Source organism: Elephantulus edwardii, unplaced genomic scaffold, assembly GCF_000299155.1.
Source record: "Elephantulus edwardii isolate Elephantulus edwardi_28Jun2011 unplaced genomic scaffold, EleEdw1.0 scaffold00079, whole genome shotgun sequence".
Taxonomy (NCBI): domain Eukaryota; kingdom Metazoa; phylum Chordata; class Mammalia; order Macroscelidea; family Macroscelididae; genus Elephantulus; species Elephantulus edwardii.
In genome coordinates, this window is record NW_006399829.1 from 279,740 (window position 1) to 302,021 (window position 22,282).

The 22,282-nt window shown below is 33.9% G+C and overlaps 1 protein-coding gene across 1 annotated transcript in view; it reads left to right on the forward strand.

Annotated features, from left to right (window-relative positions):
• The window catches only part of NIPBL (Nipped-B homolog (Drosophila)), a 251,156-nt gene that overhangs the window by 151,976 nt on the left and 76,898 nt on the right, over positions 1-22,282 (forward strand). Inside the window, exons 9-15 of the mRNA XM_006889575.1 lie at positions 1,362-1,991; positions 7,733-9,355; positions 14,201-14,383; positions 19,700-19,897; positions 20,128-20,199; positions 20,290-20,379; positions 22,118-22,221. Of these exons, the coding sequence (XP_006889637.1) occupies positions 1,362-1,991; positions 7,733-9,355; positions 14,201-14,383; positions 19,700-19,897; positions 20,128-20,199; positions 20,290-20,379; positions 22,118-22,221 (2,900 nt within the window). The remainder of the gene's footprint in view (positions 1-1,361; positions 1,992-7,732; positions 9,356-14,200; positions 14,384-19,699; positions 19,898-20,127; positions 20,200-20,289; positions 20,380-22,117; positions 22,222-22,282) is intronic.

Genomic DNA, 22,282 nt, shown 5'->3' on the forward strand with positions numbered 1-22,282 from the left:
ATAAATGAAATATACTTTTTTAAGGCAGATCAACTTTTTCATTTCTAGCTTGTTAGGATTTTCCCCTTAGATTACTTTACATTTCTCTTTATCCCATGTTGTTGTTGTTGTTGTTGTTATGATGTACTGTTGTGTCAGGATTCATGGCTGACCCTCCAGAATGTTTTTGTAGGCTTTAAATCACACAGGAGCATCTTGCCCAACTACCTGTGGAACAGCCCACCAGCTGGTGGGTTCGAACCTTGTGCCTTCAGGTTGATAGCGTAGATCTTACCACTAGGCAACCAGAGCTCCCTAAAAGAGTATTTGTGTGTGATACTAAGTAGAAAGAGGAAAAATAAGAGCACATAATATGTAAAAATAATTCTTCCTCTGTGTTTATTTAAAATTGAGAATATCAGGCATTTTAGTCATTTATTTGCTATTTAATAATTCAAAAATATAAAATTAGACATATTTAATACTTAACTGGATTTAAGAGGTTTGTTTCCATAACAAAAGCTAAAATCCTCTATAATATTTGTTGGCTTTGAAATATGTTAAAGGGGAAAAGCACTCATCTGAGGAGTAGATTTGATCAGATTAGCTAGATTTTTTTCCCACATTTTTAAAAATTATTGTGATCAGTTTTTTTATTGAATAGAGTCTCTAGTTAAGTCTGGCTTTTATTACTTTTCTTATTATTTATCGAATGCGTGTAGACTGTATTAATGAGTAGTTTTTTGTGTAATTTGACAAATGCATCTTCTTATTTGAGGTGGTGGTGGTGTTGTACAACTCATAGTGACCCTGTGAAGAACAGATCTGAACCCTCTCCTGTTCTCTTCCATCCTTACAATCTGACACACTCAAGCCGATTGTTGCAGTACTCTGTCAGTCCACCTGGTTAAGTGTCTTCCTCTCCTTTGCCATCCCTCTATCTTTCCAAGCTTGATGTTCCTCTCCAAGGAATAGCCTCTCCTAGCAACATATATTCATTTCCTAATTTGATAGAGATTACCAATGCCAAAATGATTGTGTTTCAGCTTCTTAAGGAATAATACACAACTTTTGTCCTTTAAAACTAAATATTCATACTTTGTAGGCACAAAATTAATACTGTTTGTTTCTACATGGAAGATAGAATACTCATTATACATGAATTCACCCTGGGTCATCCATCAGCAAACCAAGAGACTATGCAGAACAAGTATCTAAAGTTTTTCCATCTTTTGTAAATAAGAGGTTTGAGTAGATCATTTTAAAATGGTCTTTCTAGCATTATTATATTGGCATTTAATGTTTCTGTCTTTTTGTTGTTGTTGTTAAAGAAATTTTTAAACACACCAATGCATCTATTTACTCTTGATTTGTTTTTCTAGGATCAAGACCACCTTTAATCCTACAATCTCAACCTCTGCCTTGTTCATCACCTCGCGATGTTCCACCAGACATACTGCTAGATTCTCCAGAAAGAAAGCAAAAGAAACAAAAGAAAATGAAATTGGGCAAAGATGAAAAAGACCAGAGTGAAAAAGCTGCAATGTATGATATCATTAGTTCTCCATCTAAAGACTCCACTAAACTTACATTAAGACTTTCTCGGGTAAAATCTTCAGACATGGACCAGCAAGAGGATATGCTTTCTGGTATGGAAAATAGCAATGTTTCAGAAAATGATATTCCTTTTAATGTGCAGTACCCAGGACAGACTTCAAAAACACCCATTACTCCACAGGATGTAAATCGCCCACTAAATGCTGCTCAGTGTTTGTCGCAGCAAGAACAAACAGCATTCCTTCCAGCAAATCAAGTGCCTGTTTTACAACAGAACACTTCAGTTGCCACAAAACAACCCCAGACTTCTGTGGTACAGAATCAGCAGCAACAGGTATCACAGCAGGGACCTATATATGACGAAGTGGAATTGGATGCTTTGGCTGAAATTGAACGGATAGAGAGAGAATCAGCTATTGAAAGGGAACGCTTTTCAAAAGAAGTTCAAGATAAAGGTAAAAAATTCTCATTGTTACTAACTCATCATTTGGGCACATTTCTTAGTATAATTATGTTTTCCATAAATTATGTTAACATATTTTTACATTTTCAACATTTTTTTCTGCCAAAACAAAGGTAAAGTCATACAGGACAATTTTTTTTTAAATTGTATTATTTTTACGTGTACCGTCAAATCAGATCTGACTGGTACAGGAGGAGATTGCCCCCTCCTTCTCCAGCAGAGCATCTGGTGGATTTGAACCACGTATCTCTGGGATTGCAGTGCAGCGTCTTGCCATTGGGCCACCAGAGCTCCCTGATTTTTTTTTTTTATTGCTCTTTTAATGAAAGTTTGTGAAAAACTTGGGTAAGCCATATATTTAAGAACAGTTTGTATCTACTTATGTAATTAATATTTTCAGTCGACTTATAAGCAAGCATATAACCTTAAAAGAATCAAGCTTTTCAGAATTAATCAGCTATTGATAGTGATTACAATTAAGGTTTCACTTTTGTCCACCTCTAGTGTATTGGGTAGAATTTCAAGACATTGTGTGAGTTTTCCCATGTTTTTAAATGAAATAAAAGTAGGTTCCTTAGTAACTTCTTGACTATTTCGGGTATTATATAATTGTTTGAAAATTTTTAGACTAGTAAGAATCAGTGATTAGCAGTATAATTTCAAACCAAAATATGCCTGATAATTTGATTTTATGTTTAAAGATTCAAATTTCTTTACAGTTTTCATAGTTTATGTTGAATAACCTATCTTTCCTAAATATAGTGTTCTTTATTATGTGACAAGATCACCAGATAACCATATTTATGTGCTAATATGAAGAGACATACTCACTGTATCTCATATCTGTCATGATGCCTTTTTTTAACATCATTAAAACAAAAGATGGTTTAGTAATTGCTGTGGTATAATATTTGTAAAGTACAGAAATCATAATAGGTAAAAATACATTCCTTGAAGTCTTCATTTTCTAGGGTACTTTATTTGTTACTGATTTTTTTTGTTTTATTTTGGTAGTAAACCTTTGATGCTAAGGATAAAACGTTTATTCTTTGATTTAAAGTGTGAGGATCAGGACATATGTTCTTATAAAAAGTACATGTATATCAAATAAAGAGGACCACATTACTCAGCTTCTCTTGATTATATTCTACACAAAATTCTTGAACACTGTGATAGGTGGTTTTACAGAAACATGAAATTGTGAAAAATATCAATTGCTTTGGGAACAGAATTTTTACATGATGCTTTAATCTGTGTTCTTAAAAATTATGTTCTTTTATAAAGATTTTTAATTGATATTATAGTTGTTGGAAAGAACAAGAACAGAGGAAATGGTGTGTTGTGGGTTTTCTTTTTTCTGAACTCATAGTTGTTTAAACCAAAATATTTTGCTGTCAGATATTGAATAAAAGTAAAGAGTAGTAAGGAAAATAGATCTAATTGTTTCTTAACAAAGTTACTGTACAATGCTAACTTTTCTTTGGGTGAATAAGACAAAAATCCACAAATACAATATATTCTTCTTTTATAAACTTGTAATACATTCCTTTCAATTATCTATAAACAATTTCCTGTAATCTGTGATAATGCGATTGTGACAGAGATTTTAAAAGGTAAATAAATGAAGTTGGCTTAGAATCTTCATGAAAATATTGTTGCTGTCTGACTCTATATGAATTGAAGTAGGAAATAGTGTTCATTAAGGCTTGTTTATTTTTACTTAGATTTAAATTATTTCGTATGTATATGTCTCCTTATTGCGTGTGCTAATTTTACAGACCACTTTTTTTTGTTGTTTCTAGCTTGTTTTCTGAAAGCCATTTTCTTTTTATTTCATAGATTAATTTTAAAATCTTTGCCATTTAAGTATCATGTAACAGTGATTGAACCTTCTCACTCATTTTCTGCATTGAGTAATGGGATAGGATTTTTTTATGTAAAACTGTTGCCTAGATATTTGGAGAAGATTATTGATTTATATGGTGTTACATGGATATTAGTAAAGTAGTAAATTAAAGTGGAATTCTTTGAAGTGGTGAATTTGCAGTTAGCCTTTAATGATTAAATACTTTGAAGTAAATGAACACTAGTTCTGTTTTTACTTTTTAAGACTAAGTTGTAAAATAGTTATGCAGTATATTCCAAGATTTGTCATTGAATGCTTTTTCTAGGCCTGTTGTATTGGTGATAAGGAACAAACAAGAAAATTTGTTGTTACCAAAAGCTCTGTGTAGAGGCAGACTCAGTTATCTAAACATAAATCAGCTCTTTGGGCAATATATTCCTTTTTTTGGGGGGGGGCAATATATTCCTAATTGCCAATATCTTTGGTTGCTGTGACAAAAGTCTTCCACTCAGTAAACCAAAAAGTTATACAAAAACACACACATAACTAAACTGTACCCTCTAAACAAGATCAAAATTTCAGCAGACATGATTGTTTCATTATTGTAGAACTTGACAAACGGAAGAATTCTTATACCTGGATGTGGTAGAATTCAGTTCATGCTGTTAAACATTTAAAAAACAAAACACTGCTGTCTGGTACATATTTACATCTCTTTGACCTGCTTTCTCTTCCTTTAAGCAGTCTAGGATTTATCACCAGTAAGGTAACTCTGTACAATATTTTATTATGATAATTACAAAAGACATTTTTGCTCAAATTTTTAGTCATATGAAATAAGATTATAAGACTACTCATCTTTGCTTTGCATGATGTATCATAAACATTATTATCTTTGTATGCTGAAAATCCTTACTTTAGTCAAAACAGGAATTCCTTATGTTCGTTTTTCCCAGGATTAACTTTCCATGTTAGCAAGTAGAATGGTGTTTTGATGTTTTTGCACTGAAACGTTGTAAGAAGTAAATTATTGTATACTGTCATATGGAATAAGAGACTGATTATTTTGGACATTTGTACAATTATCCTGTACTGTGGTTTAAGGGTAAGATGCTTCATAGAAACCTAATTGGTTTCTCGGTATAGTAATTATTGTGCCTTTTTCTTCAGAATAAGTTTTTCTAATTATCATTTGTAGATTTAAGTGTTATCAGTTTGTTGTCTTAATGATTTCAGTTTTTGTTTTCAAAATATCAGCATCAAGAAAGTTAAAACTGTAATAGCCTTTTATATGTATTTTCTTCAGGAATATCTCTCCATTCTGTAATTTCATAGTTCTTAATGCAAGAGTTTTGTCTCATATACGTTGGGCATGTAGATATTCCTTGTAGAGAGACATCATGCTTGGAAAGGTGGAGTGTTGGCAAAAGAGAAGAGCAACCTCAACAAGAAGAATTGACACAGGGACTCCAGCAGTGGACTCAAGTATGTTAGACATTGTGAGGATGGCACAGGTTAGGGCAGGGTTCAGGTCTGTTGTTCAGGAGGTCCCTGTGAGTTCCACTGTATTCAGCAGCACCTAACAACTGTGCTAAAGAAAGCTTAAAAGGCAGTCTGTGTACTAGGCTTTGAAGTTACTCTTCATCATTATGTAAAATTGTATATTGCAGTGAAGACAAATAACAAAATTGGTTGTACAAAAGTGACTTCATATGTTCAGAGCCAATTTATTCAAGTAAGATCATGGTAAAATAGAATGAAACTAAGTAGATCAGAACCTACTCTTAACCTATTTTAGATTCTCCACAGCTGTGATGAAATTTGTCCAGGTTTTGAGGAAAAGCATAAAAGTACTTTTCCATAGTTAGAATTAAAATACTGTTTTTAGCAGAATTTTTTATATAGGAGGAAAACTTGCAAAATCTTAATGTTACTTAAGTGTAAGTGCATCCATAGATTTTTTTTTTAAAAAAAAAACTATACCATCCATAGTTTAGAGTGACACTTTTTAACATTTCATTATTTGCTGAATTTCCATTTTAATTATAAAAGGTAAATTGGAATGAGACTAATCTTTAAACTTCAGACTTTTGTAATCCTTTTAAAATCCGATTTCTAAAGTATATTAATGTTTTTCTGAAAGACATCACTTATAATAATAAAAGAGCGAGTACTTATTTCTTCAGAAGCCTGAGATCTATATATTATCTAAATATGCTACATTTATCATTTTGCAATGACTTTGACAAAATATTTTTCACTGAAAATATTGACCTCTTACACTATCTTAATTATTAATTCCGGTTGTAAAGGAGTAAGCCTACATTAATTAAGCATCTTGTTTTACTCTAAGGCAAGATGTTTTTAATATAAAAATTATTTTGTATGATAAATCATGGGAGGGAAGATTCCATAAACTTGTATAATCTTAATGTATTTTCCTGAATATTGATGCAGAAAGCTTTATATAAGTTCTTAGGCAGTTTCATATGTAACTGTCAGCCTAGTTTTAACTGGCAGTGGTCTAATGTGAATGTCGGAGAATCCATACTACTAGCACTTTGACATGTGCTGCTTCTACTGCCACTACCGTATTGTTTTGCAGACAGAATGTGTTTGATGATAAATTTAACTTCTAGGTAGCTAAAGAAGCAAAATGACTTACTTTCCATGAAAAATAAGCAGCTAATATGTGGTATGGATTTTAATAACATTTTAATGGGATTTTAAGCTTGAATAATACACTTCTCACCTTGAGAACAAAACAGTAGCATATTGTTTTGTAAAAGAAACATTATCATTAAAAACAAATTCTTGTTTCCCTAACAATAGGAACTCTTTTTAAGGAGGATGTTTTCTGTGGTAAAGCTTGCATTATTTTGCTTAAAAGATAATATATCATGTTAATGATTATTACATCTCTTATTAAAATAAGTAGACGTGACTTGGAAACAAGCCTAGTAATTCAAGCAAACAAGACTTAAGGTGCTATGATGTAATTATTCTCTGGAACTAACTGAAGAGCCATTTTCTAGAAAATGGCCTAGCAGCCTCTTGAATCAAAAGTTTAATCATACTCAAGAAGTACATGATCCTTTCAGAAGACTTTAATGTTTTGTTTAGACTATTATGTGTATGTATGTGTAGTTAAAATTTCAAAGTACTGTAAATTCACTCTTTCTGAGACTATTGTATAGATCAATGTGTTGAAGAACAGAGCATTTATTTTCATCAGAAATTATATAACAGAATTTATCTAAAACCTTTTATATAATTTATGATGGATTTTATATTGTGCTCTTATTTTAAATTTGCTTCTTGATGATATTACATCCTGGTTCAAAGGTTAATGAAAAGTTGGTAAATTTCTTCCTACACACACTCCTCATTTACCTTTGCTCCACTGTTATGACTTCTCATTTCCTTCTTTTTCCATAGCTATCTTTGGTATATTGGCAAATTTAGGATTCTTTGTCGTTTTTGTTAACATATTATAGTCCTAAATGAGAATATATGGTTTATAATTGACTGTTTTACTCTTAGAGGATCTGATTTATTTATAATATATATCACGATATGTTTGTATTTGATATATCAATATCTATTTTCTATTCTTAACCTTATCTATAGATTCAGCAAGTATGCTATTAAATTCTTTTATGGTGTGTATATATAGTAATTGGGATCCAGCAAACATATATATTTCTCAAACATTGGTTTAAAACTGTTGTTCTTAATGCCCACTATACTGCACTCATATTTAAGTTTGTATTTACCTCACTTAAAAAAACATTGTGCCTTTAAAAAAAGGTCAAAAGTCCATACATTTTTAAAAAGATAAAAGTATATGTATTACTGATATTGAATATTTATGTTTTAAATTTCAGATAAGCCTTTGAAAAAAAGAAAACAAGATTCTTACCCACAGGAGGCTGGGGGTGCTGCAGGAGGTAATAGACCAGCTTCTCAGGAGACAGGTTCTACGGGAAATGGGTCAAGGCCGGCATTAATGGTTAGCATTGATCTTCATCAGGCAGGAAGAGTGGACTCTCAGGCTTCTCTAACTCAGGACTCCGACACCATAAAAAAGCCTGAAGAAATCAAACAATGCAGTGATGCACCCGTGTCTGTTCTTCAAGAAGACATTGTGGGAAGTCTCAAATCTACACCAGAAAATCATCCTGACACGCCTAAAAAAAAGTCTGATCCTGAACTTTCAAAGAGTGAAATAAAACAAAATGAAAGTAAATTGACAGACTCTAAACCAAATGAAAACAAACTGATGGAGACAAAACCAAGTGAAGATAAGGTAGAAGCTAAAATTGAGACACAAACAGAAGAACCTAAACCAAATGAGAGCAGAACCACCGAGTCTAAACACAGTGAGAACACTGCAGCTGAGCCGAAGCAGAGTGAAAATAGACTTTCTGACCCAAAACCAAATGATAGCAAACAAAATAATGGCAAATCAGAAACAACAAAGTCAAGACCTGAAACCCCAAAACAAAAGGGGGAAAGCCGGCCTGAAACCCCAAAGCAGAAGAGTGATGCACGTCCTGAAACCCCAAAACAGAAAAGTGATGGACGACCTGAGACTCCAAAGCAGAAAGCTGAGATCCGGCCTGAAACTCCAAAGCAAAAGAATGAAGGCCGCCCTGAAACGCCAAAACATAGGCACGAAAACAGGAGGGATTCTGCAAAGTCATCAGCAGAGAAAAAACCTGAAACGTCGAAACATAAACAGGATATTAAATCTGATTCTCCTCGGTTAAAATCAGAACGTGCTGAAGCCTTAAAGCAGAGACCTGATGGCCGCGCTGTTTCTGAGTCACTGAGACGTGACCATGATAGTAAGCAAAAATCAGATGACAGAGGTGAATCAGAGCGACATCGAGGGGATCAGTCTAGAGTCCGAAGACCAGAAACATTGAGGTCCTCTAGTAGAAATGAACATGGCAGTAAATCTGATAGTTCAAAAACTGAGAGACTTGACAGAAAACACAGGCATGAATCAGGGGATTCAAGGGAAAAACCATCTTCAGGGGAACAGAAATCAAGACCTGACAGTCCTCGTGTTAAACAAGATTCTAATAAATCGAGATCTGATAAACCTGGCTTTAAGTCACCAAATAGTAAAGATGACAAAAGGACAGAGGGTAATAAGAGTAAAGTTGACAGTAATAAAGCACACCCTGACAATAAAGCTGAATTTCCAAGTTACTTGTTGGGGGGCAGGTCTGGTGCATTAAAAAATTTTGTCATTCCAAAAATCAAGAGGGATAAAGATGGTAATGTTACTCAGGAGACAAAAAAAATGGAAATGAAAGGAGAGCATAAAGACAAAATGGAAAAAATGGGATTAGTTGAAGACCTTAATAAAGGAGCCAAGCCTGTAGTTGTCCTACAAAAACTATCCTTGGATGATGTTCAGAAACTTATTAAAGATAGAGAGGATAAGTCAAGAAGTTCCCTTAAGCCTGTCAAGAATAAACCATCAAAGTCAAATAAAGGTAAGAGTACTTCTGATTTTTATTCATCAGTTTTTCATTTTAAGATCATTTAGAATAAAAACAATGGAAATTTTTAACAATTATTAGTACTATGTTGAAATGCAATATTTATATAAAACAACAGTGAATTGTTTATAGGAATTTAGTTTAAAAGTTCTTTTTCTCTCATTCTGTTTTGAACTACTATGTTTTCTACTGTTGTTTGGTTACACAAAAATTACTTACAGATGTTTCTCAAAGTAATGTTGTTGGACAGTGTATTAGAATAAATGTTTTAACAGCACTCTATTTGAGTACAGAGATACTATGCATCCTGCAGTGAGGTAATTATCTTGACTTGGTTCCAATGTCTAGGTAATGCTATGTGGTACACAAGAGTACTACAAATTCTTTGAAGAGTTTTATTTCGTAAATGTTTCTTATAATGCTATTTCTTAGTTCATGATAATTGTATAGTTCATAAATATAAATAAAAATTATTTTGCTATTTGGTTTTTATGGAGAAGATGATTAAAATTCCACCTGTCTGGTGATGCCCTTTCTGTGAAAACATTACAGAGAATATTTACCTCTTAAGTAGGTATTAATGCCTACTTTAGAGTGGTTTTTTGGTGGTTGTTGTCTTTTATGGAATATAGTGGCTATTTTTGTAAATTCTCTAGTTACTTGAGTAAGATGTTTTCCACAAGGACAAAAAGATGTGCTGGGGGGGAAAAAAGACAGGTTGTGTTAGAAAAGATAATTTTATATTCCTCACTATACATGATGCTGTTATAGATTAAATACATTATATAAAATAAATTTTAGATAAAGCTGTGTGACAGTATCCATTTAACCATGTCAAATAAATAGATTGAGATAGCATTTTGAAGGCCGTAGAATTTAGTATTTACTTAATCTTAGATTTTCATCCAAGTACAATATAAAATTCTAAAATTCCACTGGCTAATACAGTAGATACTAGTCTATTTGGGATATTTAAAATTTAAATTCATTTCATTGCATATAGCAGATAGAGAATATTTGCATGAAAAAATTTCGTGTTGGGAATTATGAGTATAATGTTTAATATTTTGCTTCATTTTGTTAACTACTGTTATAGCTTATCAAAGATTTTAAAAGTACAGTGTCACTCTTCACAACTCAGATAAATTACAATAACTAATCTGTTTTTATTATCTACTGTTGTCAGTTGGGCACTTTTTCACCGTTTGCTGGTTTTGTCTTTTTAAAATTACCTTTTGAAGCATTCTTTTTTTTTTTTTCTATTTTCAAAGCTTTCAGATTTTTAATTAATGGCAATCAGCCCTACAAAAAAATTAAAGGTTTAATATTGATTGATTAATTAACTTGCATATATCTTAATCTTAATTACTTCTTTATATTAGAATTTACAGAATGTTGGGGCTAGAACTATATTTAGGTTTTTTAGAGAATAATTTTTTTTTTCTAAAACTTCATTGAAATTTTGGGAGTGACAAATTTGTATGGTTTTATACAAATATGTATGATTATATAGTTTTAGAAGAGTTCAATGGAAAGTGGTACCTTCTTATTCCCTTGTTCTGTATCCTCTTCCTCTTCCCTATTCTGTCAATTGCCTCAATTTCTAAACTTGCCCCAATTTCTAAATTCTTACCTTTTCCAAGTGCTTAAATAACATAGAGCTCTAGTGGCCTATTGGTTAGGAGCTGTGCTGCCAGCCTTAAAGGTACACAGTTTGAATCCAGCAGCTGCTCCACAAGAAAAAGATGGGGCAGTCTTCTCCTGTGCACACTGGAAGGTCAGCTATGGGTTAGTTCAGACTCAATGATATATAAGTACAGAAAACATCAGGGAATGAGTTTCACTTCTATAATAGTAATTTCTTTGTTCTAGAAGTATTTTTCCCCATGACCTTTGTTACCCGGAAATCAGTCAGTCTGTGTGTGTGTGTGTGTGTGTGTGTGTGTGTGTGTGTGTGTGTGTGTATGTTCATTCGTGCACACACGTACCCCACCTGTGTTTCTAACTGTACTTTTTTAACATAGATACATACATTAAGGGTCCTGATGATTCTGCAGTTAAAGTACAGGGTTGCTAAATGGGAAGTTGGCAGTTTGAACCTGCCTATTTCACTGTGTGAGAAAGATGTGGCAGTAGAATTTTGTAAACATTTGCATCCTTGGAAACCCTATGGGGCAACTCTTCTCAGTTGAATAGGGTCACTATGAGTAACTATGAGTTAGAGTCCATTTGATTGCAGGGGGCTTTGAATATACATTTGAGATGGTCATGTTAGTAAAGATATCAGCTCATTAAAATGGCACTTGTGTGTGCATATGTATGTTTCTGTATATACATGTGTATTAATATGGCTGCAATTATACTGAAAAGTAGAATTTTTCATAAAAAATCTTAGATTTTGACGCGCTCTCTCTCTCTCTCTCTCTCCATATATATATACACATACATACATATATATATTTGGGTCTGTATCTGTTATTAGAGTAAAATAACAGTTTGGTTTTATATTAACCCTCTACTATAGCAGTAGTAGAACTATGTGATATTTTACTTTTTTATATCTAGATATGATTGGCTCAGGATAGAACAAGATTCGGGACAGATGTTCATCAGGTCTTTAGCTGATTTGACTTTACATAACAACAACATATTAAACAAAATTTTTAATTGCTGACACTTCATAAGATGAATTACTTAAATTTGCTTTAGAGAGTCACTGAAAATGGCATGTTGATGTTTTTTCTGAGTAAGAAAGTTACACTGACTATTTCTAGGATGCTTTTGAGATTAGTTACCAGACTCAGAATTGATAAACAGAACCAGTTCATCACTATTCTATAGTGGGTTTTTACAGACTGTAAATCACACAGGAATAATTTATTCATCTTTCTGCCATGGAACAGATGGTAGATTCGAGCACTTGACTTTGGATTGCCAGCGCAGTTGTTTGCCCACTAAGCCACAGTACACACAGAAAGCATATTAAATGCCTTAGTAGCTAGAATGGATGGCCATCATATTCAGAAAATTATGTGTACAAATAAAAATTTTATGTGCATCTTTCATGTTCCCACCAATTAACTATTTACCATCTCAGTTACCTTGTTTTTATTTTGGTTTTTGTTTTGCTTGTTAATTATTGTGTGTGTGTATGTGTACTGTCAAATCGGACCTAACTAGTACAGGAGGAGATTTCTTCCCCTCCTCCTCCAGCAGAGCATCTGGTGGATTCAAACTGTGTACTTCTGGGATTGCAGTGCAGCATCTTGCCACTAGGCCACCAGATACCTTGTTTTTATTAAGAGCCAAAGAAGTTCTACACATATTCATTTGTTTAATTTCTCCTTTACCTTTGTTCTGCTTGGTAGCTGTTAAAATACTGACTCAGTATCAGACTTGGAAATATATCTGAATCATTAATTTTTATTGCTTTGTCTTCAGCTTTTTGATGAACACTACTATCATTTGACTGTGATAATGTTAATTTTAAATCACTAATATTCCTTGCTATAAACTAGTAAGATACTCTTTACTCTTAATTACAAAAATTTTAGCATGTAAGACACCATTTTATACTTCCACTCAAAAATTTGTTTAAGTTAAAATTGTCATTTTTGTTGTTATTCAAGGACAAATTATTCTAAACAGATAGCTCATTGCATCTTTTACTCTATTTTTAAATTATTTAAAAGATGTTAAATAATCTGTGTGTGTATAGAATTAGGAAGTATAACTCAAATAGTTCTTAATGTATTATGTTGATACATATTCATCTGTCTTTACTTTTCATGAGAAAATATGAATTTGTTTTGTAAAATATTTGAGCTGTTTTCAGCATAACCAATCCAGCCTTTCACTGGTTAATTGAGTCTGGTTCGTAGTGACCCTGTGTAATTGTAGAACTGCGTTCTCTAAGGTTTTCAGTGACTAAGATTTGGATGTAATTGCCAGGCCTTTCTTCCAGTGTAACTCTGATTGGATTCAAACCTACAGACTTTTAGTAGTCATCTGTGTTAACTATTTTCACCAGCTAAGGACTCCATTTTCAATATATTTTAAAATATTTCATCTTTGTTTTTCTGTTATCTTTAAATAAATTTGTATATTGATGTGTCTGTTTGAGGAAATTATCCACAATTTGAAAGGGATTACCATGTTATTCAAATGATGATAGGCAACAGCAGATGCCATTCTTATTCCAGCCACAGTATACAATTAACAAATTAAGAAGGAAGGGGAGGAGGCAGTAAGTGACCTCTAACAAAGTGAGGACGCTGCCACGAGTATGATACACACCTTTACCATAAATCCACTTGTTTGTACCAGTGGATCCACTGATTTATCCAGAAAGATTTTAGTCAGTATAAACAAATGAAAGTATTAGATCAAAAAATTGGTGTTCCAATTCTCTTTACTTGTTGTGGAAAAAGTGCCATTTTGTTCAAAAAGTTTTTAAATTATTTTTGTTGCATGATGTCTAGCTGATTGGACTTATTAGTGACCCCATAAGGTGGAGTAGAATTGCACATAGTGTTCTAAGGTGTAAGTCTTCACAGGAGCAAGCCACTAGGTCTTGTCTTCCGAAGAGTGACTGGTGGGTTCAAACCAGTGATTTTTCAGCCAAGCACTATCTGTATAGAAACTGGTTTTGGTGGGTTTTTGGGGTGTTTTGTTTTGTTTTTTCTATTTGACACTAGGACTGTTAGAGTTGTAAATGTAAACATGTTTTATTAAAATTCAAATGTGTATAAATATTAAAATTTTTATTTCATTCTGTTAATTTTTTTAACATTTTTTTTCTTAGTGTCAGATTTAATTTCTTTTTCTTTCTGTTAATAGGTAGTATAGATCAGTCAGTGTTAAAAGAATTACCCCCTGAACTCCTGGCAGAAATTGAATCAACCATGCCCCTTTGTGAACGTGTAAAAATGAACAAACGCAAGCGTAGTACAGTTAATGAGAAGCCAAAGTATGCTGAAATCAGTTCAGATGAAGATAATGATAGTGATGAAGCTTTTGAATGTAAGTATCACATAGTTTTACTACTATTTTAGAATTTTAAAAGAAATTGATGTGTGTTTCATTCATAATTTTGGGGTTAGCAAAAGTATAGTGACCTTAGTTCTAATAATATGATACAGCGATTTTTATTCTTTGTGCTTTAAAAATGAGCTCAGTTGGCACCAAGAAAAATTTAAATAAGATAACATAGGTTATATGTCTTATGCATTTAGCAAACATTTATTGAGCTCCCACTATGTTCTAGGTACTAAGAATAAAAATAAAATCTGGCCCCTGTCTTCAAAGAACCTTCCGTCTCTTTGAAGAAAATTATATCTAAAACAATTGTCATGCATTTTGAAATGTACAGTGGTAACAGTAAATCCAGGGTGCTATGGGAGCACATTAAATTGTCATCAAAATTGTACTGGGATTTAGGGAAGGCTTACTGGAAGAGGTGACACTTGAGTTGAGTCTTGAAGGACACGTAGGAGATAGCCAGGTGAAGAAATATTTAAACCATCCTATCACTAAATTATTACTAGATTAGCCACATTGCAGATTATCTGTGTGGTTTGCACCTGGCTTCTCCTTTTTGCCCAGCTGTGTCCTGGAATTCCTCCCTTGTTTCACTGTTTTCCAGAGCTGGCTTCTTCACTACACAGCTACCTCTCTACAACACTGTGATCACCTGTCTTTGCACTAGACTTGCTATACCTCGCCTGTCTTCCTACTGGTCCACTGAAAAAGTTCTTCTCTTTTATCCCTATCTTCCTTCTTCTGGAGCAAGAGAATTGAGCCTAGCCAAGAGGGGTCAGCAAGCTTGTTTGACTTAAACGGCATTCAGTGGAAAACAGACTATGGGAGATCTTCACTTGTGTGCCAACTGACTTAGTCATTATGACCAAAAGAAGTGGGAAGACCACCAGTGTGTTCTACCTTTTCCACCTAGAGTCCATAGATTGAGGTGTGACAAGCAAGGGCAGGAAGGACAGATGCATGCTATATCATTTTAAAATGTATATTGTTGATGGAAACGCTTCACCTTCTCTCCTCTGAAGTTTTAATTGATGTTTATTTAATCTTTTTAAAGTTGTACCTTCAAGCTGTGAGTAGTAGACTATGGATACAAATCTGAACAGAGTTTAAAATTGAAATAAAATATACAGTAAAATTAATTTGACACTTAACTAATTGTATAATTGTTATCATTTGTGTTTCATTATCATGAGATGTATTTACACACGATATATTAAAATGGTTAAAATAATGCTTTTTTTAAAGACAACCAACCATTTTAGTTATTCGGGACATGATTTGCTCTGGAATGGAAGAAGAGAAAGGACATTTGTTGGCCCCTCAATGTGCATGCCTCTTTTTCTACATCCTTTTGCCTAATGCATCATCTACTTTTTTAGAAGGAATAGCTAAAAAGAAAGTATCCTTTAATTGCAGTTTGATTTCAAATCACATGTCACATCCAGTTGATTGATAGTAGCTGTGTGTATTGCTCAGTTGACAAAAATGATGAAGCTTCATCACAGTAAAGTGGAGAGGAGAGCATAATCAGCCACCCACCAACAGTGAGGTGGAGGGCAGAGCCACACGTGACTAATGTTCATCAGTATTATGACCATTGTTTTTTTGTTTGGATTCTTTCCTCTCCCCCCTCTGTTATGAATGAGATACTCTCTCACCTAACTGGAATACTCAAATACATGTTGAGTATCTTTGTTGAGATTCTTTTTGGTAGTTCTATCTTTTCTTCAAAGGGCTGTATTGAAGTCTCTAAGTACTATAGTACTGTTGTCTAACGGAATACATCTTAAAACTGTGTATTCCTTTATATCTATGCCCAAATAGGCTGACTACTACTCCCTCCTGCTACTTCCACAGAAATGAGGGAAATGAAAAAGAATCTGAGCATTGGTTCCTGCTAGGAAAAGGGGAAACTTCCCAGGGTTTTTAAGGAGATCTCAGAGCTGCTTCTTCTTTTTCCTGGTTTATTTCTGTACACATAATTCTAGAAAAGGCAGCCCTCTTGAGTGATGAAAGAAGTCAAATGCGTAATTGACAGAAACAATCAGTTATAATGTTTGTTGTAGCATAGTGTTATATCATTATACTGCAGCAAATACAGTGTAGAGAAATTTGTATAATATGAAAGTATTAAGAGTACATAATTGACAACATTATGTTTTTGAAACACAGATTTTTTTTTTGAAACCTAGTTTCACAGCAGTTGAATCAACTTGGATTCTTAAAATACAAAGCTTAAGAATTACCTTGTTCAGGGGGAGCTCTAGTGGCCTAGTGGAAAGGAGCTGCAGCTACAATCCCAGAGGCGCACGGTTCGAATCCACCAGATGCTCTGCTGGAGGAATCTCCTCCTGTACCAGTCAGATCTGATTTGACGCTACACTCACACAAAAATAATAAAAATTTAAAAAAATTAAAAGAAAATAATTACCTTGTTCAGATTATAGAGAACAGTTATCCTTTGTTGAAGGATAGATTTAGGATTAAAGGGTAACATTGAAATGATTTAGACAGCTATGGCACAAATAGAATGCCACCAGACAGAAGAGTATGGAGAAACACCCAAGTCATGTTTTAAATACTTGACTCGATCTCTCCTCTTTGGGCATATTACTAAGAAGGAACTCTTTCTTAGAAAAGAACATCATTCTTAGAAAGGTGGAGGGTCAGTGTAAAAGAGAAAGCCCATCAGCATGGTAGGCTCACATGTTTATTGTAACAAGGGGCTCATGTATACCAGAGAGAATGAGGTTGGCACAGGATACGACAAGGTTCAGATCCATTGTTCCTGGGGTCATTGTGAGTCAACTTGATAGCACCTAGAAACAACAGCCCTCTTCTTCGTCTTCTTTCCAGGTGATGAGGGAAACACGGAAAGAACAAGAGTTGGGATACTGGTATTTTTACTGTGGCACACACTGTGTCATAGAAATAATTTAAAAGTTGCTAACCTTATTTTTGGTTGGTTGGTTGGTTGGTTGTTTGGTTTTAAATTACATAAAATTCAATGACTGAAAATGAAAATCCCCAAGGTCTTTATAAAGAATTTCCACTAAGACAGCATATTTATGTGTAATTTCTGACATCTCATAACTTTTTCTGCTCATAGATTTGAATACTGGAAATTATTTTCTTTGAAAATTTAATACAAAAGGGTCATGCTTTAAGTCAATATACTACTTTCTGAACAGATTTTCTTGCTAATTGTCAACCTTCATATTTGGTAGACAAATTCAAATGCATATTAAAAAGACATTTTATTAAGAGTAGTACTTTTTTAATATATAAATGCCTTTTTTCTCTGTCATATGTATATAAAAACTTAAAACTAGTAAGGTGATTCCAGCTCGTGGTACTCCCTTAGAGTTGAAATGGGCTCCATAGGGGCTTGGGGTTGGTGGCCTTTTGGAAGCAGAATCCTCAGGCCTGTCTTCTGAAGCACCTCTTGGTAGGTTAAAACCATCAACTTTTCAGCAAGAAGGCAAGTTTTTTTTAAAAAAAAAAAAAAAAAAGATGTTACGTTTTTAATCATTTATGCTAGACTCTACTAGCTGAAGGGCTGGCCATTCTCACCCATTCAGAGGTTCCTTAGAAGAAAATCCTGGTGATCTTCAAGGTTTCAGTCTTGAAAACCCAGTGGAGAAGTTCTGCTTTGCACACACTGGTTGCCGTGATTCTGAATTGGCTTAGTAATAACTAATGACAACAATAACGTGTTTACTAGTATACTGCGCAACCTTTCCTTAATGGAATTTACTGGGGGTGCCGTATCTAATGGGGAAATCTGCACTTTTCCTCACATACTTCAAAACCAAATTTATGCCTACTTATGAAGGAAATAATTGTAGATTTACATACAAATTTATATTTACTCTTTTTTATAAATCCATTTATATACACTGACTATTCAAAAAAAAGAAAACAAAGTTACCTCTTCGTGCGATGTGTTCTATAGATTGGACAAAAGGTCCCCAGCACCAGAAACCCGACTAAACTGTTTATTAGGGCAGCATGTAAAGAAAGAGTAAGACCAGCCAAGCTGTGAACATGTATTATCAACGTGGAAAAGCACTGGCACAAGCAGAGATGAGGTACATGGTTCAAGTGGCTTCTTTACATCTAAGGATGGTGGAGAACCCAAGCAAGAATTTTGTCTAAAACATTTATGTATTAACATAGTTAAGAATTCAGAATAGAGGCCAGTCACAAAGATGCAGGGGAATAACTGTTAGATAAGAAAACTAGAAATGGTCTCATTGTAATCAAGAAATGAGTGGTTACTTCACAACCAGAATATGAATCCAAGATGAGACATATATAGTCCACTACCTGGGTTTTAACTTTGTGATGTTATGCTTGAGAGCAGCAATGGTAAATATTTGTCATTTGTGCTCTTACCGCAGTCATCTGTAATCAGTCCTAAGAATTTTTCTCAACATAATGCTCTAGGCAGCTATTACCAATTGATCAGAGTTGATCTGTCAGATGAAATCTGTTTACCAGGCCTGCCTGGAGACTTCTATCAGTACTGGTGATTATAGCAAAATGCTTAGACCTCTGGAAGGATGGGGGAAGGACAGAAGGTAATATATATGTGTGTGTGTGTATATATATATATACACACACACACACACAAACACTTGTGTGATGCAGTTAAGCTTAAAAGACTTTTGTCTTAGATCTAAGCAAGCCTAGGATTGCTATGAGTTAATATCCGTTCATGATGATGGGCTTCATGTTGGAAAATGGAATTCAACAAATAAATATTTATGAGCTTATTCTGTCTCTGGGGGCTTAGGATGTTAGGTTATCTGAATTTACAGCTAAGTTACAAATTTAAATTAACTGGTATTTAATAATATAGTGGCTTCTCACATTTCATAATACTTTCCTCAAAAATTAGAACCAAGTCTTTATTCTCCTAGTAACCCAAATACTTCAGTTGTTGCTATTTTCCCTCCACAAGCTTTTTTATCTTGAAGGTTAAATATTACTTTGACTGACTCATTGAGTATTCTTAGTGAAATGTGCATTGTGGTTTAATGCTCAGAAGTCTCCTATCTATATTTATTAGCAGAATTCATGTAAAATCTTCAAATCCAGATAGACCATGCTAAAATTAGTAATACCTTTTTGATACCATAATTAAATCTTACGGGTAGAATGACTTGGAAGTTACTAGACCCACAGAAAAAGGGCTTTTGTTTCCCTCCCTATCCCATGTGGTTCATTTGTAAAGTACAAGTTTTAACAGTCTTTAAGTGAGGTAAATTGTTTGTCATGGGGATTTGCTTCTAGCCTCTAGGAAACGACATAAAAAAGATGATGATAAAGCTTGGGAATATGAAGAACGTGACAGAAGAAGCTCTGGGGATCATAGGAGAAGCGGCCACTCTCATGAAGGAAGGAGGAGTTCAGGTGGTGGTCGTTACCGAAATCGAAGTCCCTCGGATTCTGACATGGAAGATTATTCTCCTCCTCCCAGCCTTAGTGAGGGTAATTCATCAGTATGCGTGAATGTCTTATATAAACAGACTTAAATGTAAGGGCTTTCATTTCAGAGAATTTATAATTTTTATGAATTAACAACTCCAAATTTTAATCAAGTTAGAATTGACTAATTATTGTCTAAACATTTAATTACTGTTCAGCAAGAAACTAGACATTGACGTGGAAGTACTCTTAAATTGTCATTCTGCATTGCAATCTCTTTGTGTTCGTTTTAGTCGCTAGAAAAATGAAGAAAAAAGAAAAACAGAAGAAGAGGAAAGCCTATGAACCAAAATTAACACCTGAAGGTAACTTTTTATTTCACTTACTCTTTATTCATAGTCTTCAACTTTAGTCCACTTGAAATGAGGATGTAATATTTTTTTTCTGTGTTGCAGAAATGATGGATTCTTCCACTTTTAAAAGATTCACAACCTCAATAGAGAATATTTTGGATAATTTGGAAGATATGGATTTTACTGCATTTGGTAAAATCAATTTTAAATATATTTATTTATCCCTATTGTGTGTCTAGATTTCTGCCAATTATTCTGAAGGATTTAGTGGGTCTGTGCTCTAAAGAAATGTAAAATCTAGTCATAAGGTCCAAACTAGTCCATGCTATCCAAAAACTAAAGCTTTAAATAAAAAAATTTATCAAATATATTGACAATTTCTCTTTTAAGAGTTCTGAGAGCGAGCGAGACTTTCATAGTAGGTTAGAGTTACAAGGAGATGTTTTGTGCATGGGAGGCTTGAGGATTCCTTAAATAAGGTGGGTGGTGCTATGAGCAAAGCAATCTCTGGTGGGAAGAAACTGTACTGCAGTCCCAAGGCATGTGATTTGAAGAAGGATGGACAGTCTTCTCTCATGCAATTTACTGCCTCTGAAAACCTGCTGAAGGGTCAGTGATGAGTCAGTTCTGAGTTGATGGCACCCAACAACAATATGAGCAAAAGTGCAGAGTCTTCACTCGTTTACTTTGTGGCTATTATTTATTGGATGCTTACAGTTTGCTATTAGTTTAGAAAATACTCAAGATATAAAAATAAATAAGTCTCTAGCCCTTCCATTTAACAGTTCAAAAATCCAATATGCATATTGGTTGAGAGGAAAAAATTAAAAAAAAAATCCAATATGCACAGAAAATAAAATCGAGTAATTAGAGGATTAATGTTATATTCCTGTACACTTTTACAATGATACATAATGATTAGGTGTAAATATAAAAGTGCTACTTTTAAAACAAATGCTTATAATATTTAGAGGTGCCCTTAACAACCTTATGCCACCTTTAGCTTTGTACGAATACTGAGCACCTAATTTTATATATAGAAGTCAGATTTCTTACACTAATTCTCATGTGATTAGTCCATCTTTTCAGCAGTACTTTAGAAAGTATATGTTCTGTAATAATTACTTGTCTAGGTATTATTAATTCTTTTCCTAATTACTCAGTATCAGTGTCCTCATTTCTAAAAAATTTCCAATTGTGAGCTGAGAATTTGTTCTCCATGTCATTTAGGGTCCCAACAACAAGATAGATGATATTCTTAAGTTTGGTTCATTTGAAGAGGGCTTTTATGTGGTTTGGTTTTGTTTTTTTAAAATCAGTTACAAATATGAGGGCAGAATAGTGCCAGAAACCAGGACTAATAGCTATTGAACTATAACCCACCCTCCATCCAAAGGAACTAGGGTAAAAGAAAAGGAAGCCACCAGAACTTGGTAAGAGACAGGATGATAAAGTTGGTGACCTTAAGAGAAACAGAAACCTTTTGGTTAGAGAGCCAACTTGAGGAGGCCTTTCCAGGAAGGAGTCAGGGATATAAATACCCTGCCCTTACTCTCCTTCTCTTTGATCTTCTGACAGGGAACCCCACTGGCTGAACCCAAACAGAAGCCAGAGGGCATGGGACACTGTTGATGTAGTCCACACAGGTCAGCCTCCTGGGGCAGAGAGCATGGTTGAGAAGGGTCAGAAGTATATCTAAAGACAAGATATTTATTGCATCTCCCCATCACAGTCAGAACTCTAATGTCCAGTCTGTCCTCTTTCAGTTAGGATTTAATTGAGGTTTGCAGAGGCCTCTTTCATTGTTGTTTGTTCATACCTGTTTGTGTCCACCAATTTTATTAAAAGTTAATTTTAACCATTTTGAGCTGTTGTGATTTCTTTTTCTAAATTGTACCTTTTTTTGGATTGGTTGCATTTGGTTTTTCAGGTGATGATGATGAAATTCCGCAGGAGCTGCTCTTAGGAAAACAACAACTTAATGACCTCGGCAGTGAATCCGCTAAAATTAAAGCAATGGGTATAATGGATAAGGTATCTCACTAAAGTAAAATTTACAAATTTATTTAATGTCTAATGTTTGAAATGAGTTTCT